General features: G+C 54.1%; 1 protein-coding gene across 3 annotated transcripts; it reads right to left on the bottom strand.

Moving 5' to 3' along the window:
* Window positions 1-175: 175 nt before the first annotated feature.
* PLCD1 (phospholipase C delta 1) lies at window positions 176-23825 on the bottom strand. 3 transcript variants are annotated; one of them, XM_033212037.1, is made up of 15 exons: window positions 23574-23825; window positions 13949-14113; window positions 10136-10364; window positions 4188-4317; window positions 3857-4088; window positions 3019-3220; window positions 2788-2932; window positions 2561-2710; window positions 2310-2468; window positions 1933-2092; window positions 1704-1820; window positions 1119-1297; window positions 896-1028; window positions 676-825; window positions 176-538 (listed from the first exon to the last, which is right to left on the bottom strand). In XM_033212037.1, the coding sequence occupies exons 1-15, from the start codon at window positions 23605-23607 to the stop codon at window positions 453-455; spliced, it is 2271 nt and encodes a 756-aa protein (XP_033067928.1). In that variant the 5' UTR covers window positions 23608-23825; the 3' UTR covers window positions 176-452. The 3 variants fall into 3 exon arrangements, with proteins under 3 accessions (XP_033067928.1, XP_033067927.1, XP_033067926.1); XM_033212036.1 differs by having other exon boundaries at window positions 23650-23774; XM_033212035.1 differs by lacking the exon at window positions 23574-23825 and adding an exon at window positions 18379-19167.
* Between the last annotated feature and the right edge of the window lie 2620 nt (window positions 23826-26445).

A 26445-nucleotide genomic window follows, 5' to 3' on the forward strand; every position in this document is an offset into this window, starting at 1 on the left:
TCATTGGTCTCTCCAGATACCCCCCGCCCTACTCAACTGTGTGCAAGGAAGGTGGAGAGTGAGGTGCTGAGGCTCCAGCACTCTAGGACATGGGGACACACACACACACACACACACCACACACACACGCTTCACAGGGGATTTTTCTGGCATCCAGGTAAAGAGATCACAAGGCTTAATCTTATCGTGATTTTTATAAAAACCCTTGACCACCGGCCGGCCAGAGGCTGGAGAGGGCTGCAGTGTTGTTCCTAACGGAATGAAGGACAGCTCCAGGGACTGGGCTAGCTCCTGGTCCCCAGGGAGGCAGCAGCAGCCACTATGTTAGAGCTGAAGGCAGTTTGGGGGCCTAGCTCTGAGCAAGAGGCTGGGAGTAGCCACACCAGCCCTGTCCCCACGTGTGGACAGAGGGCCCAGCCCACTCAAGGGGGACCCTCCTGGCTTCCTCCAGCCTACTCCTGGAGGGAGATCTTCACAAAGAGGGTGGCTGACGGATGCTGGTCCCCGTTCTTAGACAAGAGGTGGACATGGCGGTATCCTGGTGGGTGGACAGGCAGGAGGGAACACAGAGTTTTGGTCACTCGGGGGATGCTTCAAGGGACAGCCAGCCCCAGCCCAAGAGATACCAGGCCCCGCTTCCCGCCAACCTGGCCGTCCCCTTCTCTTGACACTCACCTTGCTTGAGGCTGTTCAAGGGGATGGTACTCTGGCCAATGAAGTCGTTCTTGGAGGAGGCATCATAATCTTCCACCAAGAAGCGGACGAGGGCAAGGTCAGGCACAACTACCTCAAACGCAAACTCTGTGTCCCACCATGGGTTGAAACCTAGAGGGACAGGCACCATATCAACAGCATGGACACCAGCCTAATAGCCCAGCCCGGGCCCAGCACCTACCGTTGTTGGTGATGACAGCAGTCTGGCGGCTGGCCACGTCCCGGCTCACGCCATGGATCTCCACTGTTACCTTGGGGTCCACAATTGAATTCTTATTCTTGTTGACTTTTGGCAGCTGCTGCCCCGAAATGACCTGAGGAAAGGCAGGGGACAATGGACAGTTCAGGAGTGACAGCGGGGAAGGGAGGCCCATTGGCACTTATCCCTCCTGGCTCCGGCGTACCCTGATGTTGAGCCGCTTCCGTGCCCACCAGGGCCCCTGAGCCAGGGCGCGGGGGTTAAAGGTGGCGTTGGGGTCTCGCAGGAAGGCTGGCTTCAGCACGTACCCACAGGCCCCGTTGTCCTGGAAGCGGCCCTGGTACACGTCCATCTCTGGCCCAGGTGTCTGGAAGTTCAGGGCCACTACAGGCAGGACAGAGCAATCGCAGGCTGTGGGTTGACCCTGGGGCCCTAGAGCACAGCCTGCTCAGGGTACACTGAGGACTAGGGTCACATGGTGAGTTATCAGGGCACAGCATCACTCCAATGCCTGCTGCCCACCTGCCACCCTCAGTGACCCACCACGCTAACCACACCTTCCATTTCTCGTGTCAGAAATCAAAGGGCTAGTGTGCTAATGAGGTTTCAGACACTGGGACGTGCTGGTGGGCAGATATTTCCAGACGGATATTACCAGCTCCACAAGCCCCTGCATTTGACCCTGCTTGGGTCCTCAGAGCTCCACTGCATGGCCTTCGAGGCTCCAGGCCCCCCCACCTTGGGACTGAAACCTTCCTCCAGGCCTCCTCCAGCCCCAGCCAGCCCATACCGATCTGGCAGCCCCCGTTCCACATCTCCACGGGGCTGTAGTTGGAGGAGTCCGTTCTCCATCCGGCCGGGTAGATTCTGCTCAGGTGCCCCACGTTGTGGCGGACAAAGCCATTTCCTGAGGGGAGGTGTGATTCAGTCGCAGTGGAGGCCTCCTGGTGAGGCCCGAGCACTGCCCTGCCAGTTCTCTCTGTAACAGAGCAGAGGAGTAGTGGGGAGCCAGGCCTCACCTGATTCCTGGAGCAGTCGAAGGGCACGGTTCTCAGAGAAGGACGCCATCTCGTAGAAGGCCTGTCCAGGGGTGCCAGGACTGGCAAAGCCCCCAAAGTGGACGCTCTTGCAGTAAATGACCATGTCAGAGAGCTCCTGTGCTAGCCTGAGCTTGTCCTCCTGGGGGCCACGGGGAGGCCCGGGTTAGATTCAGTGGTTGGGGCAGGGTAGGCACTGAGAAAGCCAGAAACCCAGGCATGGAGAGATAGAAGGAAACAGACAGAGCGGGGCAGAGGGTCTGAGTGGCAGCCACAGAGAACTGAGACAAGGCAGACCTCCCAGGGTTTAGGGGGTGGGGAAGGCCTGGACTGCCCCACCCCACAGCTCCCCCTCAAACCTTGGGCTTGTGCTGCACGCGGCTTCTCACTGCCTCATCCTCCATCTCAGCAGCCTCATCTTCGTCTGACACCACAGTGGCCTCAGGGCCACCCTCCCCTCCAGGAGGCAGGAGCCCCCCGAGCTTCTTCCCCTTCAGCAGGATCTTCCCCTTCAGTTGCTAGGGGTGGAGGGGCAACTGGTCAAGACACACCTAGCCTCCCGGCCAGGCTCTCCACCCTCCCCCTGGGATCCCACATCCCCACCACACACCTCAGGGGAGGGCAGGCTGTTGGTGACCCCATCCAGCGGCCGGTTCAACAGCATGGGGCCCAGGATGGCTTGCAGGTGCCGCGCCATCACGCGCTGCTGCTCCAGGGTGCAGTGGTTCTCCAGGGACAGGATGACGGGGTAGGGGGATGCCTGCAGGCCCAAGGGCACATTAGGAGTGGTGGGACACCCCTAGCATCCCATTCCTCGCCTGCCAGGGGCACGCCCACCTTGAAGGCATAGTCCCGGATGGCCCTGAGCACATCGCAGAAGAGGATCTTGGAAGTGAAAGTATAGCCGTGGTAGATGATTGGTTCCTGGTTGGGTCCGTCCCAGCAGTCGAGCTCTAGGCAGCGGCAGCCTTTGCACAGTGCCCTGAGGGGAGGGTGGCAGCTAGGACCCTCCAAGTCCCGTCCTGGGTCCCACCCAGACTCCCGCCCCAAGGCTTCCCTGGACAGCACCGGATGTAGGCCTCAGTGCTGCTGGGCCCGGCGAGCTGGTCCTCCAGCAGGTAGGTGTTGTGCGAAGAGGACACCAGGTAGTGGCTAAGCGGCTGGCCCATATCCTGGTAGACGCGGCGGTGTGCCAGGCTGAAGGCACTGCCGTCGGCTGACAGTAAGTACATGAGGAAGCCATCCTTGGTCATCTGCCGCTGCGCCTTGGCTAGGAGGGAAGAGGCCACCGCCAGTCAGAGCCAGCCTCCAGCTGCCCACCCATCTGGACAGAGGAGCCCTCTGAACCCGCTTGCCTGCCTGTCCTGAGCCAGTCTTCCAGAGCTCTTGGAATTAGGATAAGTCTGAGGCTCTCGACCAGACTGTGGCTACTCCAGAGTGGGGCCCCGTCTCCTCCTCCGCCCCTGTCTGCACACTCTAAGACCCCTGAGGACAGGGTGTCATCTCCCCGTTCTCTGTACCCCCAGACTGGAGTCCCCTCCAGAGCAGGGCCCCATCTTCTCTGCACTATCACATCTCAAAGCTGGCCCAGAATGAGCACAAAAAAGGAAGTAGGAGTAGCATCTGCTTTTCAGCCATCTCTCTGGTTTCTTGAAAAAGAGGTTCTCAAAGCCCCCTGAAGGAGGTGCTAAGAGGGAAACAGGACCAGGGAAGGGCAGGGATGCGGGAGCCCTGTCTCTCATCTGCCGGCTTTCATGGGACTGGAAAGTGCTGAGCAGGGGCGCGGGGCTGGCTGAGGCAGCCCCTTCCCTCCGGCTCCCTTCTTTCTGGCTGCAGTCTCCCCAGGGGTCTCCCGACCCAGTGCGGCACTGCGACTGCAGGTGGCAGGCCCTGGTCAGGCTCTCACCAGTCTCGCTGGGCTCGTAGCGCTCAATGAGGGAGAGGGCCAGCGCAGGCCCTGCCGCCTCCTCCCGCTGCTGGTGCTGCAGGAACGTCACTAACTGATCCACCGACAGAGTCTCCCCTGAGCCCGCAGCCTCGGCGAAGGTGCGGTCGATCTCCACCCGCTGGGTCAGCATCTTGTAGAAGGCCTCAATCTCCTCGTCCTCCAGGGAGTCTGTCTGGGAGCGGTCACACTCCTGCAGAGCCAGGACAGCCGGGTGGGCTCAGAGCAGGCCTTGAGCCGGGGGTCAAGGGCCCCATGGACAGGCAGCCCCAGTCCCCACTTCCTGCCTCACCCGGAAGATCTTCCGGGCATAGCTGTCGTCCACCTGGATGTTGAGCTCCTTCAGGAAGTTCTGCAGCTCCTTGAAGCTCATCTTGTTGTCCTTGTTCTTGTCAGCTTTTCGCAAGCAGGAGTGAATCCAGCTGGGCAAGAAGTAAGGAAAGAACCCAGGAGTCCTGGAACCCACCAAGGTCCCAGCCAGAGCCATGGATGACTCCAGCTAAAGCCACCTATAGCCACAGCTCCCTGCAGGCCTGACTTACTACACATCCACGTTTCAGTGGCCTCTTCAGAGGAAAATGTTACATCCCATTAAGGGATCTTTTTCTTTTTTTTTTTTTTTTTTTTTTTTTTTTTGAGACGGAGTCTCGCTCTGTCACCCAGGCTGGAGTGCAGTGGCCGGATCTCAGCTCACTACAAGCTCCGCCTCCCGGGTTCACGCCATTCTCCTGCCTCAGCCTCCCGAGTAGCTGGGACTACAGGCGCCCGCCACCTCGCCCGGCTAGTTTTTTTTTGTATTTTTTAGTAGAGACGGGGTTTCACCGTGTTAGCCAGGATGGTCTCGATCTCCTGACCTCGTGATCCGCCCGTCTCGGCCTCCCAAAGTGCTGGGATTACAGGCTTGAGCCACCGCGCCCGGGATCTTTTTCTATTTGCTGGTTTTCAAACCTTTCAAATTTTTAAAAACATTTATTTTCTTACTATAAAAGGGCCCACTGTAGACAATTTAGAAAATGCAGAAAAGTAAACAAGCAAACAAATCCCCCATAGTCTATCACCTAGGGATAAGTACTATTAACATTCCAAAGTATATCCTTCTGGTTTTCCTTTTCTCTCTTTCTTTTCTTTTCTTTCTTTCTTTTTCTTTCTTTCTTTTTTTCTTTCTTTCTTTCTCTTTCCTTTTCTTTTTTTTCTTTTTCTTTTTCTTTTTTTTTACAAGATCTCACTCTGTCGCCCAGGTTGGAGTGCAGTGGCACAATCACAGCTCATTGCAGCCTTGACCTCTCAGGCTCAAGTGATTCTACCGCTACAGGTGTGCACCATACCACCACACCTGGCTTTTTTTTTTTTGGTAGAGACAGGGTCTCCCTATGTTGCCCAGGCTAGTCTCAAACTCCTAGGCCCAAGCCGTCCTCCTGCTTTGGTCTCCCAAAGTGCTGGGATTACAGATGTCAGCCATCTGGACTGGTTTTCAACATACAATATATAATAATAAATATCCAACACTAAAGAAATGGATATTCCACCTGCTAAATAACCTTCAGCACACGAATCTTGTGCTTGGCTGGACCATTCTGAACTTGAATTTTTTTCACCTGGCTTTCTGTCATAATTATTCTTCTCCACATATATACCCATATATACAATTTGGAAAACATATGTTAGAATTTTTGTTGTTGTTGTTGTTGTTGTTTTTTGGAGACGGAGTCTTGCTGTGTCGCCCAGGCTAGAGTGCACTGGTGCGATCTCGGCTCACTGCAACCTCTGCCCCCTGGGTTCAAGCAATTCTCCTGCTCCAGCCTCCTGAGGAGCTAGGATTACAGGCGTATGCTACCATGCCCGGCTATTTTTGTATTTTTAGTGGAGATGGGGTTTCAGCATGTTGGCCAAGCTGGTCTTGAACTCCTGACCTCAAGTGATCCACCCACCTTGGCGTCTCAAAGTGCTGGGATTATAGGTGTGAGCCACCGTGCCTGGCCTAGAATGAAGTTTTAAAGATCCACCTACCTCCTCCAGAAGCTTCTGATATTTGCATTTTCCTCCTAATATTTTTTTCTGCAATTTAATTTATTTATTTGGTTTTTTGAGACAGGGTCTCACTCTGTTGCCCAGGCTGGAATGCAGTGGCATGATTATGGCTCACTGCAGCCTCAAACAATCCTCCCACCTCAGTCTCCTAAGTAGCTGGAACTACAGGTGCATGCCACTATGGCTGGCTAATTTTTGTGTTTTTTGTAGAGATGGGGTTTTGCCATGTTGCCCAGACTAGTTTTGAACTCCTGAGCTGAAGCTATCCACCTGCCTCAGCCTCCCAAAGTGCTAGGACTAGAGGTGTGAGACACTGAGCCCAGCCTTTCTGGATTTTAATTTGCCTAATGATGCATCTGCCAAAAATAGTGGAAATCATACATTTGTAGTCCATTTTCTGTGTAACATTATATCATAATTATTTCCCTGTGTTAGCGTAGTCTCCATAAACAGCTTTAATGGCTGTATAATGTTTCACTGAGTATAGGCACTATAAATTAGAATGGCTTTATGATCTTAAGATCTAGGCAGCAGGACTCTGCAGAGGGCATGAGATTGTCTAAGGTCAAGGCTCTGCCAAAGGTGTGATTATGACAAAAATGCCATAGAATTGGGCTTTTTAAAAAGCTCAGAATCAGGCAGATGTGCCATTGAGAAATAACACTTAAAAGTTTTTCAAATGCTCAAAAGCACACAGAAAAGGAAATTAAAAGGGCTCAAAATGTGTCCCCTAAGGAGTGGATACACACCAGCAATGAAAATTTAAAGTGAAATTAAGAAAACATTTCCATTTACAGTAGCAGCAAAGTGAATAAAATACTTTTAAAGAAATTGTTTAGGCTGGGCGCGGTGGCTCAAGCCTGTAATCCCAGCACTTTGGGAGGTCGAGACGGGCGGATCACGAGGTCAGGAGATCGAGACCATCCTGGCTAACACGGTGAAACCCCGTCTCTACTAAAAATACAAAAAAACTAGCCGGGCGAGGTGGCGGGCGCCTGTAGTCCCAGCTACTCGGGAGGCTGAGGCAGGAGAATGGCATGAACCGGGAGGCGGAGCTTGCAGTGAGCTGAGATCCGGCCACTGCACTCCAGTCCGGGCGACAGAGCGAGACTCCGCCTCAAAAAAAAAAAAAAAAAAAGAAATTGTTTAAGGGCAAAACCTGGAAAACCATAAGGTGCTGTTGAAAAAATGAAAGAAGACATAAATAAATGGAAAGACATTACATGTTCATGGATCAGAAGACTTGACATTACTATACTGGGAATATGCTCCAAATTGATCTATACATTCAATATAATCCCTATCAAAATCTTGCTGGCTTCTTTGCAGAAACTGACACGCTAATCCTAAAATTCATACAGAAACTCAAGGGACCCAGAATAGCTAAAGCAATATTGAAAAAAAAAAAACAAAAACAGAAACAAATTTAGAGAACTCACACTTCCTTATTTCAAAACTTACTACAAAGTTACAGAAACCAAAATATTGTGGTAGTGGTGCAAGGACAGACATCTAGACAAACAGAGTAAAACTGAGAATTCAGGCCGGGCGCAGTGGCTCACTGCTGTGATCCCAGCACTTTGGATTAGGCAAAGCCTTCCTGAAGATGATGGCAAAAAACGTAAATAACCGGTGGGAGGTAACTGAATCATGGGGGCAGGTCTTTCCTGTGCTGCTCTCGTGAGAGTGAACAAATCTCACGAGATCTGATGGTTTTGAAAGATGTGAGTCTCCCTGCACAAACTCTCTCTTTGCCTTCTACCACCCATGTAAGACGTGACTTGCTCCTCCTTGCCTTCCACCATGATTGTGAGGCCTCCCCAACCATGTGGAACTATAAGTCCATTAAACCTCTTTGTTTTGTAAAAAAAAAACAAAAAAAAAAAAAAAAAAAACGTAAATAACAAAAGAAATAAAGTATATGAATTACACTTCATCAAAACCAAAAACTTTTATGCTTCAAAGAATATGAAGAGTCTGGCCGGGCGCGGTGGCTCAAGCCTGTAATCCCAGCACTTTGGGAGGCCGAGACGGGCGGATCACGAGGTCAGGAGATCGAGACCATCCTGGCTAACACGGTGAAACCCCGTCTCTACTAAAATACGAAAACTAGCCAGGCGAGGTGGCGGGCGCCTGTAGTCCCAGCTACTCGGGAGGCTGAGGCAGGAGAATGGCGTAACCCGGGAGGCGGAGCTTGCAGTGAGCGAGATCCGGCCACTGCACTCCAGACCGGGCGACAGAGCAAGACTCCGTCTCAAAAAAAAAAAAAAAAAAAAAAAAAAAAAAAAGAATATGAAGAGTCTGGTCTGAGTGCAGGGGTGTTACAACTAACTGATCACAAGCAGTTCCAGATTTCTTTATTCTTCTCCACTCTCACTGTTTCACTTTTCTATCTAAAAAAAAAACCCATCAAGAAAGAGAAAAGACAACCCACAGAATGGAGAAATTATTTGCAAGCATAAATCTCATAAAAGATTTGTATCTAGAATATATAAAGAGCTCTTACAACTCAATAATAAAAAGATAAATGATCCAAAAAATGGGCAAAGGACCTGAATAGATATTTCTCCAAAGAAGATACATAAACATACATGGAAAAATGCTCAATATCACTAATCATTAGGGAAATGCAAATCAAAATCACAATGAGATACCACTTCATACCCACAGGGTGTCTATAATCAAAAGGACAGATGTAGTGTTGTCAAGGACATAGAAAACTGAAACCCTCGTATACTGCTGGTGGGAATGTAAATTGATGCAGCCTGTTTGGAAAACAGTTTGGCAGTTTCTCAAAAGGTTAAAGATAGTTACCATATGACCCAGTGATTCTACTCCAAGAGAAATGAAAACATATATACACGCCAAAACTTATACACAAATGTTAATATCAGCATTCTTCATAAAAGCCCCAAAGTGGAAACAGTCTAAATGTCCATCACCTGGTGAAGAGATAATAAAATGTGGTCTATCCATACAATAGCATATTACTAGACGCAATGAAATACTGACACAGGCTGCAATATGGATGAACACTGCACATATCCTGCTAAATGAAAGAAGCCAGTCACAAAAGACTCCATGATTCCGTTTCTGTAACATGCCCAGAACAGGAAAGTATAGAGGCAGAAAGTAGGTAAGTGGCTGTCGAGGGCTGGTGGTTGAGGCGAAATGAGGAGTGACTGCTAAGGGGTACAGGATTTCTTTCTGGGGTGATGGAAATGTGCTAAAATTGATTGTGGTGATGGCTGCACAACTCTGTGAATATACTAAAAAGCACTGAATCAGGTTCAGCACTTTAAATGGGTTAATTATATGGTATGTGAATTATACTCAATAAAGGTGCCATAAAAAATGGAGAGAGCGGGCTCCACCCTAATCCGTACATGCCAGAAGCCTGACCATTTGGAATCATAAACCAGTGTGTCACTGTGTAACTAAATGTTGAAGTTAATTTGTTTTGAGCCCACAGACTGGCCTACACACCAGACCCAGGGGAACTTGATCACTCCCCAAAGAATGGCACAGGAGGGTACCATGGCCTCCCAACTCCCAGAGGGAAATCATGTAGCAACTCTAGAAAACATGATTAAAACACCCAAGACTGGTCTCCCATTGCAGCAGGCTGCTCCCCTCAGGCCCCCCAGACCCCCAACTCCATGCTGGTGACAGATGGGGACACAGGGAGTATCAGGAGCAGCAGAGCTATTTGGGCTCTGGTCAGACTAGACCAAAGTGGGTTTCATGTACCTTCCCTCCTTCCCTTCTGAAATGTATACCCAACCCCCCAACTCACCAAATTCGTATGTTGAAGCCCGAATGCCCAACGTGATATTTGGAGACAAGGCCTTTGGAAGATAACTTGGTTGAGATGAGGTCATGAGGGTGGGGGACCCGGGCTGGGATTAGTGCCCTTTCAAGAAGAGATGGCAGAGAACCTAGTCTCTCTCCCCACCATGTGAGGACACAGCAGGAAGACAGTCATCTGCCAGCAAAGGAGACAGCCCTCACCAGGCTCTGACCGCACTGGCACCCTGACCTTGGACTTCCAGCCTCCACACTGTGAGAAAATAAATTAAGCCACCTAGTCTATGATATTTTGTTATGGCAGCCCAAAATACCTAAACCACCTTCCATACCCAGGTTACCCTGGGGATAACCACAGCCAGTGCCCACAAGCCAGGCCTGGACCCACTGCCACCAAAAGGATACTGCCGTAGCTTCTGCCGCTGGTCCATGGAGCCTGAGTGGTGGATGATCTTGCGCAGCCCCAGCACCCAGTGCTGGGCATCAGCTGGCGATGGGGCGATGAGGTCTAGTGTATTGCGCTGGTCCTTGAAGACAATGGAGAAGCAGCGGTCCTCGGGCACATCACGGGCGAACTTCTCCAGACCCTCCGTGCGGTGCCCCATTCGCACCTCCTGAATGTCCTCGATGGAGACTGCAAGAAGGGGATGGTGGAGGAGAGAGGGAGAGAATGCTGTGAGGTCAGTCCCTGACCCTGACATGGCCAAGGCCACAGTGGAGAGGGGCATGGCTTGGAGACACAGAGTCAGGGCCAGAGTTCAGGCCTTGAGTCCAGAGGGAAAGGAGAGGGGCAGCAGGTCAGATAAGGGGGGACAAAAAGGAGAAAGGAAGACAGAAACTGAAGGGGAGCCAGAGCATGAGACACAGTCATTGCAGGCACAATGGAGACGCACAGGGAGGGACAGAGGGTGAAAGAAAGACAGACTTTAGCGGCGGAAAGGGTACCTGGGACCCCAGGCCTGCTCTCTCAGTGATGGGGGGTGCAGGGCCCCAGGGAGAGGACTAGGGCAGGGCAGGGCTCTTAGAGATGCAGACAGACCACTCTGGAGTATGGGGCCCATGACAGAGAAGGGCCACACACCCTTCTGACTGTATTGGACTTTGGGTCTGTCCTGACCCGACAAAGCCACAAGAGCCACCAGGCCCCTCTCCCGGACATTGAAGAGACTGGAACCACCCTCAGTTAGCCCCAGCCCTGGGGTCTATAGACAGAGGGCTGAAGACAGAGGGAGAAGCCCTGAATGGGAGAGGAGACAGAGTCATGCCCTCTGTGCAGCTGTGTGTATCCTGACTTCAGGGAGCCCCTTGGCAGGGGATACAGGAAGACTCTGCCTTCCCCAATCCCAAGAGGCAAACTGGAGGGTGCCCTGAAGGGATCTAAGAGATTACATCAATCTGCCCTTAGAAAAGCCAAGGGGAGGGCCCTCCCCTCACAGCCCAGCCTTTCAAGCGTCAGGGAGATGCCAGGTCCTGTCTACCCCCGCTTCCAATGTGCCCTCCATGGCCTGGCCAGGAGCCAGTTCTTCCAGCCAGGCTCATGCTGCACCTCCCAGCAGCAGGATCCAGGCTCTGCCCCTGCCATGCCCCCATCCTGAGCCATCCTCATCCATGTGTCCAGGCTCCTAGATGGTTCTAGCTGAAGTCCACCTGTCCCTCCCTGTGCCCACCCACTCTGAGTGTCCAGGGGCCTCCTAGCCACCTGCAGGGCCCAAAAATGTACCATGTGCCAGCCCGGGCTGCAGGCTTTGAGGAGTGGGACACATAAGCCCAGGGCCATCTCAGGGACAGAGGATAGCACTGCTTAATCCCTCTGCCTGCAGCCCCTGGTGACCCACACGGTCGCACACAGGGTGCAGCTGCAGCTGCCTGGGTGAGGAATGAAAACAGGAAGCCTGAGCCATGGAACCCCCCAAGGCCAGCGCCCTCACCCGCACAGAGAGAAACTCCAGATGCCTTCACTTCTGATAACACCTTTGGCCTCTGGGAACCAGAGTTATGGGGGTGGGTAGTAGTGGCAGGACTGGGGAGACTTAAAAAGCTGGAAGCAGAGCCAAAGAAAACTGGGCAGAAGGGGAGGCTATTCCAGGCCTGCCTCACCTGGCCTCTGCTTCCCAGAGGGTAAAGAGCAATTGAAGACAACAGTCTCACCGCTCACCCAGAGAAGGGAGGCAGCCAACAAAGCAGGCGTAGCACGAGACCCGTCTCAGGTGTCTGACTGGCAGAAAGCCCCCTCAGGCCTTGCTCCATACCTGTCCACACCTGGCTCCCTGCCCCTGGACCTGGCTCCCTGCAGCCCCTCCTCCTGGCAGGACGCAGCCCCTCAGCCTCCCATTCATGCCTGTTCCTCCTCCTCACCCTGCACCTTGGCTCACACTGGGCCTCCTGCCTGCAATGCCCTTCCTGCCCATCTGCTCACAGCTGTCGCAATACAAGGTCCTCCTCTCGCCAGCCCAAATGTGGTTCCTGCAAGGAAAGGCCTGGGTCTTCCACTCCTCCGTCTCCCGCTTCATGCTTCCCAAGAGCTAGGTACACACTGGGAGTCATGCATATGTATCGGTAGGTAGGTGGGCTCCAAGGAACCCCCAGGGCTCAGAGTGTAAGATCTCGTTCTCACTGTGCTCCCACCCACCAGCATCTAACAGGAAATCCCATATCAGGGCAAGAGCCCCACGAAGGAGCCTGTCTGGCGCCACAGACAGAGAAAAGGTCAGGCGGTCACTCCTGTATTGTGTGGCAGCAGGCTGAGCTGGGGCTCCGTGTATGTGTGTGGTTTCCTCAGAATGTTCTGGAACCCTACCCCTCAGACCCTCCCCTGCCCTGCCCTGCTCGGAAATCTTCCATGGCACACAGCCCCAAGGACTGTGTGGAGAGCCCCAAGGCTCTCCGCAACTGGTCCTGCTCCCGTCCTGCCTTACCTTCAGCCCCTCCACAGGCTACAGGCTGCCAGGCCATACCTTCTCAGGATTCTGTCCAGTATCCTGAGGCCAGGCAGACCCTTTCTGGGTAAAAGGCACCCTCCTGGGCCACCCTCGGTGGGTGGATCCTCCCCTTCCTTATGCTCTCCTCCTACCTGGGCTTATCACCCATTGTCCAGTCTCACTCCCCATAGACCTGCCCCCATCTCCCCACCCACACCTCAGCCAATGGCAGGAGAACAGGCGAGGGATCTCCAGGGTTCTTGACTGTATGAAACCCAGGCTGCAATGATTTATATGCACTAATTCAGTAGCCACCAGCCATCTGGGGCTGTTTAAATATAAATTAGTTAAAATTAAATAAGAGTGAGAATTCAGTTCGGCAGTCACACTAGCCACATTTCAAGGTCTCGATCAATAGCCACAAGTGGCTAGTGGCTCCCATGCTGGACAGTGCAGATACAGAACATTTCCATCATTGTTCAATTGTACAGCATCAGCCTAAAATTTCCTCACCAAGTAAAGGTATAGAAGGAGACATCTCACTTTATAGGATCTTTAGGGAATTCTCTCCCTTAAAGGGCAGAAGTGAGCAGAGCTTTCTTCTCCCTGAGGCGTTGCAGGAGGCTCTATCTGCCTGAGACTTGGGTTCCTTGGACTTTTTAGAAGCTTCCAGAAAGCTCTCAGACCCACAAGGGCTCCCCAGCAGTGCCCTCTGTCTGTGTGTCCCAGTCCTGCTCTGCCCTAACACCCCTCCTGCAGCTCCAGTCCCAGGAAGGAGCTGCCTCCTGCGGCCCCAGCTCCCACCCTGGCCACTCAACCTCAGAAGTACCTTATCTGCTTGGACCTTGGGCCTGGCTTTTGCCTTCACCACACCTGGAGTCCTAATCCGCCCAATTTCCCTCCTCACAAATGCCTGGGCAGAAACCTGTCAGTTCAGGCAACACCGTCCAGCTCTCTCCCTGCTTCTGAGCCTGGCTGTCCCATCTGTGGTCATGGTTAAGTATCCCCATCCCTCAAAAGCTTTGCGATTTCCATCTGTGGTCCTCGTTCCATGACTGCCCTTCCCAACCCAGACTAGGCTTCAATTTCCCGACAGGCAATTTAACTGGCCCCGCTCCCCAACCCCAGCCAACCTCAGTTTCCCCATTGCCTGTCCAGGTTGTACAAATGACCTATGCCCCACCAGGCCAGGCCTCAGTTTCCCCATCTGTGGTTTTGATCCATGAGTGACGTTTATATTTACCCAGCCCTGAGCAAATTCCACACTCTATCCCCTCCCCTGTGACCCCAGGGCACTTACACAGCTGGGACTCCGGGGTCCGCATGACCTTGCGGGACTCCTGCCAGATGGTCTTGCAGTCCTCCTGCAACTTGTAGAAGCGCTCTCTCCTCCATGAGCTGGACTTCACCTTCAGGAGCTGGCTGCCCTTCAGCAGAGCCTGTAGATCCTCATCATCCTGCAGGCCTGGGGATCAAAGCCAGTAAGATGCCACCTTCTCTGCTGGTTTCCCTGATGCCCTAGGCCCCTCACTGGCCGTGCCCACCTCTGGACCCTCTCAGAGCCCACTTTTCACCCAGCCTCCTCCTCAGCTCTGTTTACTCCTCCCTCCTCCACCCACGCTCCAACCTGCTCCCAGTGCCTGCCTTCCTCCAGGAAGTTGTCCCTGATTGCCAGCTAAGGTGACCATGCAAACGGGACACCTGCCCACCCAAGACCATACTTATACACTGTGACCTACCACCCACAGCTGAATGAACAAAAGAAAGGCAACTAATTCAAGAACCCCTGGTTCCTAGAGGACCAGGCCCCTAAGAAATGTTCTGAAAGATGGTTTTGAAAGATTAGGTAAGCCCCTCCTGGTCACACTTAGGGGTTAGAGTGAACTGAAGGAAGCTGGGATCAAAAGGTTAGGCAAAGCAGGGAGACAAAAGGGGGACAGACACAGAGGGAAACGGTCCCTAGAGGGAAACGGACCCCAGAGCGTCATGGAGCCAAACGATGTCCCAACTCCAATAGCTCCAGAATCATTTGTGCCTAGGTTCAGGTGCCCTTCCCAACAAGCTGTGTGACCTGGGCAAGGGACTTCATGCTGCTGGGCCTCTGCTTTCCTGTCTATGAAATGGAGATAATAATAGCAACCACCTCAACGGGAAGTTCTAGGTTCAATGAGATGATGCCTGAATCTGTGCAGGCCCTGAGCTAATGGCAGTTGGGGTTCCTGGTGTCAACACTGTGGTTACTGTGGGACCCTTGTGCCCATCTCTGCCACCCTTACCCTTGCTGTCCCCTCCACCTCTGACTTGAGCCCACATGGTGGATCTCTGATCCTTGCCCCAAGAAGAGACAGATGAGTCCACTGTAGCCTGTGTTTGGCCTGCTGGGATGGCCCTGTCCCTCGCTGCCCCAGCCCCATCTCAGAGTGCCCAGGGTCTGGGACCCCTCAGGATACAACAGCTTTTTTTTTTTTTTTTTTTTGAGACGGAGTCTCGCTGTGTCACCCAGGCTAGAGTACGGTGGCGCAATCTCGGCTCACTGCAAACTCCGCCTCCCGGGTTCACACCATTCTCCTGCCTCAGCCTCCCGAGTAGCTGGGACTACAGGCGCCCACCACAACGCCAGGCTAATTTTTTGTATTTTTAGTAGAGATGGGGTTTCACCGTGTTAGCCAGGATGCAGGATGGTCTCAATCTCCTGACCTCGTGATCCACCCGCCTTGGCCTCCCAAAGTGCTGGGATTACAGGTGAGACCCACCACGCCCGGCCAGGATACAGCAGCTTTAAGGCACAGTGCATCCCTTTCCGAAGCTAAGCAGGTCCTGTCCCAGAGCCCACAGAGAGGAACCTGGCTGCTTGCCCCAGTCCTGCCCCACTCTTTTGCTGCTCTCAGAGCCGTGGGCTCCCAAAGATGCGATGCCCTCAGTCCTACCAGGCCCAGACTGGAGGCACCAAAAGGATGCCAGAGCCTTCACCACCCAGCAGGTCCTGCACCAACTGATAAAGTTGATAAAAGTGACCCCAACCCTTAGTAACCCACTGGTGTAATACAGAAACATCTGTAACGGCGTATGTGTGCGTGTATCACCCTAGCCACGTATAGTCCAGCAGCCAGCTCTGTTGAGAGTCAATCAGCCACTTCACTTCTCTCACCAGAGCTATGAGACCCATCAGCAATCTCTGTCCTTTGCTCCAGCACAGTGGCAGCCTCCGGACTTCAAGTGTCTAGTCTGAGGGTCTTGAGCCTAAGCCTATGTGGGGAAGCCCTCACAAAGCCACAGGCCTTTTCTTTTCTGAGCCCAGATCCCCAACAATGGATGGCCTCTCCCATTTTATCCATGCCCCCTCCCCCAGCCAGCCTCTCCCACATATCTTCAGGGCTCACAGAACCCTCTGGACCACTTCCCCAGCCTTCAATCGCTCACACATCTCTATCCCTCCCCAGTCTCCTGCTTCCAGTCAGAACAGAGGCCAGTGCTAACATCCACCTCCTATAGCTTTAGGCAACTCCCTTCCCTCTTTCTGCTTTTGTTCCCCCATCAGCACTGGGCTAAGAACAGCGTGGGGGAGGCATCCCTGGGTCTCCTCGGGGTGACAGTCTGATGTGACGTTCCTCCACCTTTCTCCCAGGTCCGTCTACCCACTTGATGAGCTGTTCTGCCTTACTGTGAGCAGCTCCCTCTTAGCCCAAGGGGAGTCCCAGTGGAAAAGAAGGGGGCTCTGATAGAACATTCCCAACTACTGACTGTGTCTGAGGAGCCTGAGACAAGAGGAGGGAGAAGGGAGTTCCCAGGCTGCCAGAGGACAGGGCCACCTCCAGCCTCCAGTGGGGAATTCCACTATCCCTTCTAAGGCTGATGTCCCTCTAAAGCTGAGAGGGACATCTCCTTACCCTCTGCCAGCACCCTGCTGGGCATACATCAGGGCAAGCCACTGCTGACAGCACATATGGGGATGTGCTGGGAGCCAGGAAGTAGAAGTTGAGCACCACCCTCCTGTTCTGGAAAACACCATGAAAGAGATGACATACTCATCCTGTCCTGGAGCCAGGCTGTGGCCCTATCTACAGTCAGGCAGAGATAAACCTCCAGCTGCCAACAATAGTTTCTAAAAGGTGGATATCAGTTCCAGAGTGATGATTCCAGAAAGGTGATAGCCACAGCCCTCTGGACCATTAGGAAACCTGGGCAGGTGCCCTCATCTCTTAGCCTCATTTGGGGCCCTTCTGTTTCTGAACCTTCTGGACTGCCTGCCCCACCACCCTTGCTCCCTCACCCAGCCCTACTCAACCCAGTCATAGTATTAGTTTGGTGCAAAAGCAATTGTGGTTTTTGCTATTACTTTCAATAGCAAAAACTGTGATTACTTTTGCATCAACCTAATAGCTTCTCCTCCTGTGGGAGGGTGGTGGTGAGGGGCCTTTGAGCTGACCCTGGGTTGACCTTGTAGCCTGCTCAGGCTAGCTGTGCACAGTGAGACTGCCATGTGGTGGGGCATACAGGGTGTTGCAGGTGCCAGTGGGAAGCTGAGGGCGGTGCCAGGAGTCCTGTCCCTATACCTAGGGTGATGCATAAAGAAGACACACTGGGACTGGGACCCACAGCGATACAGAGCTACACAGATATGGCCACACAAATACACAGACACACACTCACACAACCTCAAAGAGACAATGAGCCACACACAATGACACACTGCCCCCCAAAATTACACACTGTCACAGGGAGTTGCACAGTGCCACACTTAGTCACGCATAGCCACACAACATACAGTGCCAGAACATGATGATGATGATAGAGGCTCCCATAATAATAGTTAATATTTAAATAAGATACTGTTCTTAGCACATGCACTTAATTCTCTCAATAACCCTCTGAGGAAGGCACTGTCATTATTCCCATTTTACACAAGAGGAAATTGAGGCTCAAGGAAGTTGCATAGTGGAGTCAGGACTCAGAAGCAGGTAGCTTACCCACAGGGTCAGCACTATGAAACTTTATGCAGCCACTGTGAAGGGATACACTGCCACAGAGTAAGAACATCAGAAAATCCATATAACACACACACCATAACGGAATGACAAAACCACTCAGTCACCCTGGGTCACCCACTGTCACACTGGTTATACAGTCACACTCAGTTGAATGGTATCACAACAGATCACACGCTGTCACACTGGGCTACAAGCAGCCACCCTCAGTGCCACAATGTCACACACTTTGTTTCACAACATTACACACCATCACCATCATTACACACTGCCCCACCACAGACCACAGTCGTGACAGAACTACTCGGTCGGCACTGGGTCCCATACTAGATCACCACTGTCACACTCACCACATACAGGCACACTTTCGCACAGGATCAAATTAAAGCACAAACTCTTGCAGATCACCTCATTGGTTACACAGTCATACCTGTAACACACCAGGCCACACACCCAGTGCCTCAGAAATTTGTAAACAGGAGGGCATCAGGTGACAAGGGATGGGGAGCTTTGGAAGGGCTGAGTTAAATCATGAGAAGGGGTGTCTTATTACCCTAGTACTCACCCCGACGTGCTACCACTGCAAACACTGCCCCACAGTGGGCCACACACTCACATAAGTACTAAACATGTCCAATTAAAGGCTCCAAGGCAAATGGCCCCAAGTTAAGGGACAAGTGGTCGGCGTCCTGCTCCAGCTGCCTGCCCATTCCCCGCAGATCTCAGAGTACTCTGCGCCCCTTACCCAGCCTCTGTCCATTGAGCGCCGCCACCTTAAGGCTCTGCTCCTGCAGGTGGAGCTCCCTGGAGCGGCTCCGGCGCCGGATCCCCAGGCACTGCATGGCGCTCCACAGTGACCCTTCCTGCGTGGAGCAGGATCCAGGACAGTGAGTGCTGCCTCCAGTGTTTTATGCTCACGACACCCACTGCTTTGGTCTAGGGGGCGGAACTGTCGCCCTGGAGGGGAGCAGGAGCGGAGTCCAGGAGTGGGAGGGAGGAGCTAGACTTCGAGAGGAGAGGCTCACTCCGGAGGGGCGGGACGAGAGGGAAATCCGGGATGAGGGGGTAGTCAGACCCTAGGAGGCCGAGCTAGTCCACGAGGGGCGGGACCTATGCCCCCTGAAGGTGAGGCGAGAGCGAAACCAGGCAAAGTGAGGGGGTGGGGGGAGTCAGAACACAGGAGGCGGGACGAGAAGAAAATCTGGACTAAGGGAGGGCGGAGTCAGACCCCAAAAGGCTGGGCCATCCAAGAGGTGTGGGACCAAAGCCCCCTAGAGGTGGGGCGAGAGCGGCGTCGAGGCGTGGGTGGGGATAGGGGGTGGATCCAGAACCCAGGAGGCGGGACCGAGGAGGTGCCGCGACCCGCGGAGGCGTAGTGGGACAAATCCATAACCCAGGAAGCAAATCTGTGTCGAGGGCCAGAGGCCAGAAAACGGACTGGGGGCGGGACCAGAGCCAAGGTAGGGGGCGAGGAAGGGGTCAGGCCCAGAGGCGGAGCTCAGGCCGGGAGCCTCTGCTCCAGAGGCGACGTGGAGGCAGAGCCACACCCAGGAAGCAGCCCGGGGGCGGGGCCGGGGCCCAGGAGGCGAGCTTGGGAGGATCCCGCACTGGAAGGGCGGTGTCCAGGCAGGGAGGGGCGGGCCCTCGGCTTTGGAGGCGGTGCGGGGGCGGAGCCAGGGCCCTGGAGGCAGTGTGGGCGGAGTCTGACCAGGGAGCCTGAGCGGCCAATTCTAAGGCCACCTTGGAGGCTGGCGCAGAACCGAAGGGCTGAGTCTGGGGAGAAAGAGCTGAGGGGAGTCCCAGTGGGAGGAGGGCGGCAGTCTAGCGGGGACCTGAATGGAGCGAGGCCAGGCGGGACCGAGGATAGAGCCTGGGCCAGACACCGAGCCCCCCCAAGTATATTACTTCAATTGCTCAACTAATTCATTGCGACTCAGCTTGCTGTTGCCTCATTTGTGAACCTCAGGTGGGCTTGTTTGCTTCTCTCGGTTTGACCACCAAAGTGATCATCCCCAAGGTGCCGGATGCAAACGAAATTCTTGAAAAAGTGCTGATCTTAAAATGAGCCCATTAACCCAAGCTGGCTTTCATGAATACATGAGAACGACTGTAACTTTGCACAGAACTTTGCTGCCAATATGCTCGGGAACAGTGGGTCCTTTCGGGTACATCACAAATTCCCTTTCATTCACCCAGTAATTATTTATTGAGCCCCTACTGTGTGCCAAGGTCAGGACACCACCCAGAAGCCTGACTCACTCTTTTACTCTCAGCCTCTGAATAGTTCCCCCAGTTCGCTTCACTGCAGCTCCAGTCACCAGCATTGACAGTGAGTCACTGGCAAAGCCGGTTATTGGCACAGACAAGCACAGCAGTAATAACAAGAAACTGAAGCGCAGAGTAACTTGCCTAACGTGATACCAGAGAGAATAAATCATTAGCAAGGTGAATAGATGGACAAGGTAGATGAACTGAAATATGAACACGGAAAAGTTATTCTTCTTTGGAGAGAGGAAGCAGAGTGCAAAGGGAGCCTGTGTTATGGAGAAACTGTGCAGGGGTTCTTAACCAGACCAAAGACCCCTCAAGTACCTTTAGATAGAATAACATCTCAAAATAATTGGCTTCCTTTGAATTCTTATGTATTTTATTTTCTGTGTTTAAAAACATGATCCTGGCCAGGCGCAGTGCCTCACACCTGTAATCCCAGCACTTTAGGAGGCCAAGGTGGGAGGATCACTTAAGGTCGGTAGTTTGAGATCAGCCTGGCCAACATGGAGAAACCCCGTCTCTGCTAAAAATACAAAAATTAGCTGGGCGTGGCAGCGGGCACCTGTAATCCCAGCTACTCCAGAGGCTGAGGCAAGACAATCCCTTGAACACGGGAGGCGGAGGTTGCAGTAAGCCAAGATGGTGCAAACTGCACTCCAGCCTGGGTGACAGTGAGATTCTGTCTCATAAATAAATAAATAAATAAATAAATAAAAACATGATCCTGAGAAAGGGTCTACAGGCTTCACCTGACTGCCAAAGTGGTCTGTGGCACAAAAAGTTAAGATTGGTGTGGATCAGTGTGTGCCTGTGTAGCATGGGCCTGGAAGCCTAGGGACAGACAGCTTTGGAACATACGTAGGTGAGAAGCTGGCCACCCCAACTTACTAAAAGTTCTGGAATCATCATCTCTTGGAGGACTGGTTTTTGGGGCAACCTAGAATTCCTATGCCCATTGGTATTTATGTTCACAACACCTACTGTGAAATATGTATTGCTATCCCATGGATGATTCTCAGACCCACAGTAAGGAGAAGCAAACATAGGACTGGAGCCCAGGTCTCCTGGGGCCAAGATGAGGTCCCTCTATTTTCTATTTTTACAAATGGCACCTGTCGCGGGGCAGGGGGGCGGTGGGCAAAAGGAATTGGGTGTAGGAAAAGTTAGTGTGTATGTAGGGGGTGTTCAGTGAGGGGAGGGTCCTGGGAGGTGATGTCCTTTTGGGCACATCGGGGAACCTGCTAGAGAAGCCAGTCCAGGCATAGTGAATGGAGGAAGTAGGTGAAGGAAGGAGAATGGAAGCTGTCGTATCAGTCTGAGGGCTTCAGAGGCACTAGAAAGAGCTGGCTGGCTCACTCTTGAATCTAGTTCTGGTCCTATTTTCCCTGACTAGGAACTACCTTATGATGCCCCCATTATCTCCCAAAAAACTATAGATGGCAACTCATAAGGCATAGAAACTTGGGGAGGGGGACTCCTGCAGGAACATAGTTCTCACTGAGTACCAGGCACTGTTCTAACTGCTGTGTAGATATCTCATTCAATCTTCATAGCAACCCTATGAGGTAGATGGTATTATCCCCCATTTTACAGATGAGGAAACTGACACACAGAGAAGTCAAGGGATTCGTCTGAGATGAGAAAGCCAAGGCTTGAACCCAGGTACTTTGCTTTCGGAATCTATGCCAGTAAACTACATTACCTCTGCATGCATCTGGGGTGAGGACAGAAGGGACATGTCACATCTAGGTGAGCACCATAGCTCCCCAGGCCAATAGAAGGAGTCCCTCGGGGCTCCTTCCAGAGAGTGTGGAGCCCTAAGCCAGAGAGTGTGGTCCGGCAGCACATCCAGTGCTGGGGCACCCACACTGTGAAACAGATACAGACTCTCCAGTGCAAGTGTAGACAACCTGGAACAGCACAGGGCACAGTGACCACCCCCTCCCACCAACCATCCTCCTTGACAGGTTCTTATTTCCCTGTCTGGTTTGCAGTGTAGACAGATGGCAGTTGAGGAGGTAATTTTGGGTGATGAGCCAAAAGTGGCAGGGCCTTCAGGGAAAATAGTTTGGGGTCACAGTGTTCATGTCAACCCTTCAGGAAAGGCTGGACTGAGTTAGGCATTTGGGAGCCTGGTCTCAAATGTGGTGGGCCAGGGCAGCCAAGCCTATGCCACAGGACTGGGAGGTCCTGACTGAGCCTCCGTGTGTCTTCCTCCATGGAGAAGATACCAGGGCTGCCTCAGGAGAGAAACTGAACAAAGGCACAGACACTGAGGATGAAGCCTGTTCCAACAGGAGCCAAGGAACGACGCTGTGTCAGAGAGAAAGCAGAGGTCTCTGCTGTGTCCTCTCAGCTGCCCAGCCTCCCTTCTTGCTAGTCTGGCAGGCGCACTAAAGACACCACTGGCCTGAAGAAAGAAGAGGGGGCACTGGAAGGGGCAGGGACTCCATGACTCATCTAGACAAGGTGGCTTTAAGGAGCCTAGGCTATTGGTGTAAAAGCAACAGCTCTGGGCACAGAGCAAGGTCTCTCTGGGCCAGGAGGACCGGGTCTGTGCCAACTGGGGAACATGAGATAGACTGGAGGCTGGCTGATGGGAACATCTCTAAGTACCTCTAAATTCCAGGGGGACTCTAGTGGAAGGCTAGAAGACCCTGCCCTTCTCTTTCCCATCTATTATGTCCATGAACAGTTTAGATGGATGGGTGGTGGCCACTAAAGTCTCCAACCCCAAGGGTACTAAAAAAGTGAGGGATATACAGTAAAGCAGTAATTGGTATGAAAGGAGCAGGGTTTGCTGAGCTGGCAAGTGATCTGGAGGGGCAGGAGGGCAGGCTCACCAAGAGTGGGTGAGTGCCTGTCCTGGAGCAAAGAGGCGCCCAGTCAAAGTTACCCTCCCCATCCTCCTGCCTCCCAGAAGGCCTCCAGATCTGCATTCAGGAACCCAGGCTTCCCTGGCTGCTGGAGGGACAGCGAAAGGGCAAAGAGCTGGCTCCTATCAGAGGAAACAAAGCTCTACTGGACAAAGGATGGAGCAGGCAGCTCCAGCTGAGACCTGGCCCTGTCCCCCCAGGAGGATTGCAGATGAGGGGATCGGGCTGCTTCTCCCAGCCTGGGCATCGCTGACTATTCTGCGCTGGGCAGTTAAGGCTGCACGGCCCGACCACGGTTAACCTTGCACACCTCCTCGCCCCACCCCCTTAGCCCCTACTCCACCACACCCGCGCGGCCTGACGCGGTCCAGGCACGCCCAGGCTTTGAGGAGCCTCTGGGGCGGCCCGGATGGGGCAAGGAGAATTTGGTCGTTCTCGGATGCTGTTTCCTTCCTTCTCCGACCCTCCGTGCGAGCGGGATCGTAGAGCTCAGACTTTCATGACCAGGACAAGGGGGTCCGCGAAGCGGAGAGAAGTCTTCAGACCCGTACCGCCCGCCCACCCCCCAGGCTAGATCTCGGACAAGCTTGGAAACGCCCAGGGTCGTGCCCGGCAGTCCCACCCAGGGAGCCGGGGGCTGAGATTTTCCCAGTCCGGTGAAGGAGCAGAGAGGAGGGCCTGGGGTGGTGTGGAGGCGGCCGAAGGAGCTGGGGGCTCCCTGTCCAGGGCCCGGAACGGCTTTCCAGGCGTCAGCCCCTGCAGGGTCTCCCGCTCGCACGGGCCAGGCACTCACCGTGCAGGGTCAGGAAGTCCCGGCCCGAGTCCATGCCCGACGGGCGGCGCGGCGGGAGGGGCACCGCGGGACTCACGTGAGTGGAGACAGCACCGGCGGCCTGGGGTCCAAACGGAGTGCGGTGGAGGGACCTGAATGGATCGCGGTGGGAGGAGGCCGGGAGTGGTCCCGGGACACCGCCCCGCCCCCGCCGGCCTGCGCCCCCGCCCCCTGAGCCCGCCAACCCGCGTCTCTCCCCGCCCCCTCGTGGGGACGCGAGAGGGAGGGCAGAGCTGGGGGCCCGGACGACTGGCCAACCCTGGCCCGGGCCAGCGGGTGCGCCCCGACCAGAAATAGCCAGATCCCTCCAGCTTCCTCCGCCGCCGCCACCCACGGGCCGCGGGCCCTGTCATTACCGCAGGCGGCCGGGCCCCACGCCCTGTTTGTGGGCGCCTCGCTGGGGTCGGGGTGATGCTGGAAAGAATCCGGCGTCATCCCGGGGAAGGGATCGTGTAAGGTCCCACGCCCAGCCGGGCTGCTGCGCTAGGGAGACGCGGCGTCCAGGCTTCCAGCCGCAGCTCCCCAGTGTTCGCTTTCCCTTCTGCGAAATGTGTACACGGACACGATTAGAAGGTCTTCAGAGAGCAATACCTGGACCTTGCCTGGAGGAGGGTCCCCTTTCCTCTCGCTGGGAGATTTCTAACCCCAAGAGTGCCTTTGATGGAGTGTTGGGGGTGGAGGGGGAAGCAAGCAGGTGCACGGAATTCACTTTTGAGCCCCTCATATCCCAAAATCCCAGCGATCCATGCAGCCGAGGGTGAGGATCCCCAGGGTCCCTTCTTCAGGTGGCCTCCCAAGGGGCTGTCTGGGCAAGGTCCCTATGCAGACCCACCCCCTAACTCTTGGGACCCAGAAAACCCCCTTTATAGGTTGCCCAGAGACCCCTCCCACTATAGACCCTGGGAGGATCCCTGGATCCTGTTGCCCACCACCCCTTTGGAGAGTCCCTTGGGAAAACTGGGCTCTTGGTGTCAGAGAGCCCCCAGAGGGCCTCCCAGGATGGGGTGCTAGGCCCCCTAGTGAAGCCACCCAGGCCTTCTGGGCTGATAAGGCCAATGTGAGAGTCAGGCAAAGCTAGTCGGACCAGCTCTGGGGGGAGGGGGCAGGGCTTACCCCAATCCCTCCTCATCTGGGCCCTACTAGGCCTGGGTGGCCTTGAATAAGGGATGTGGAACAGCTGAAGGTCAGTCTTCTGGTTCTGGGAGTTAAAAGTGGACCAGGACTTCCGGGCTTTGGAGAGCCCCATGCTCTGCATGCCCCTTCTCCACAGATGGGGCTTCACCCCTTACCTGGCACTCAGCTCAAATCCTGTCCTGCAGTGCGAACACCCCTGCCTTGGGCAGGCCTGTCAGGTCCCTCCTTGGTTTCCCTTCCTCCCAGGGCCGTACCCCATGTTTGCTGAGGGATGAGCAAATCCATACTGGCAGGCCTTGCTTTGGACCTCCATACAGGGGGCCAGCGGGGAAGAAGAGTCCCCTTCTCTGCCCTCTGGGGGCCTCCTCAGGTCTTGGAGCCTACCACCTGCACCTCTGATACTCCTGGAGCCTGCAAGCCCCTGTACTCAGCAAGTCAGGCCTCCTCAAGCCCCCCTCCTCTTCCTAGGCAGCGTCACAATGAAACTCTGACACCAGGAGTGGACATGGCTTCATCTCGGTCATCATTCCCATGTATTCACATCATCTCCCAACTCTGAGCCCCAGGCCCCAAGCCAGGACATTACCTGGGAGCCTCTCTTTTCCCTCTATCTCTGTACCATGGTGGGGGCTGCAGCCAGGCTCTTTCTTTGCATGCTCCAAACCCACCTCACAGAATCCCTCCTCTGGCCCCTGACACAGACATAGGAGCTGCAGCCTCCTCCCTAGCCCAGGGTTCTTGGGCAGGATGGGCACTGCTGACTCAGAGCTGGCACAAGCAACCAGGTTCTGCCAGACAGGAGGGCTGGGCCCTGCCCTGCTCATAAAGAAACCCAGCGGCTGCTCGGAGCTGTGGGTCAGCCCTCACTCCAGACCTCTCCTCTCCTCTCCTCCCCTGTCTGTCGGCCCCTCCTGGCTCTCACAGGCTGGGAGGTGCTCTGCTGGTTCCTGCTGGGGGTAAGCCTATGCAGTACGATGGAACATGTGTGGAGGGACTGGAGCTCAGCGGAGGCAAAGAGGCTTTGCTCCAAGCCACAAATTTGCTGGATTCCATTCCCTTTGCCTTCACTCCCTCTGCCTTCAACTCCCAGGGCTGTCTGTGGGCCCAGCCCTGGCCAGGTGCCTAAATTACCCTCCTCAAAACCCAGTTCTCAGTTGCCTGTGCAAGATCCCCTGAGATCCCGGTGACTCAGAGGACTATTTGGCAGGCTTAGTTGGGTGCACAGAGGGCCCACACATGCCCCAAAGACTAGTTCTTTAATGGGGGAGTTTCTGGCATCTCACTCTCCTGACCATGCCCAGTCTTCCATGTCTGTGTGAGGGTGGATGGGGTGATGGAGTTTCTGGGATCACTGGAGACAGGGAAGAGAGACCTAGTGTTGGTGCCAGTGCCTGCCTCAAGCCACTTCCCTTGGCCTCTCCACCACAACTTTCTCTGGAGGCCTAAGGAGGGGGTATTATGAACCCAAGAATGACAATTTTCAGGATGGTCAGGCTACAAGCGTGCTTCAGGGCTGACCCTTTCAAGTCCCTGCCCCATGAAATGCAAACCTAGCCCAGCTTGGGTAGGTGAGGTAGATGGGGTTTATTCTGCCCCCTCCCTGTCTTAAGAGCCCCTGCTCCAGAATACGGGGTGAAGGGGCTGTTTAAATCTTGGCTCTGCAGCTTCCTGCTGTTAAGACTTTGGAAAAGTGACTTCA

This window comes from Trachypithecus francoisi, unplaced genomic scaffold, assembly GCF_009764315.1.
Source record: "Trachypithecus francoisi isolate TF-2019V2 unplaced genomic scaffold, Tfra_2.0 Lachesis_group0, whole genome shotgun sequence".
NCBI classification, from domain to species: Eukaryota; Metazoa; Chordata; class Mammalia; order Primates; family Cercopithecidae; genus Trachypithecus; species Trachypithecus francoisi.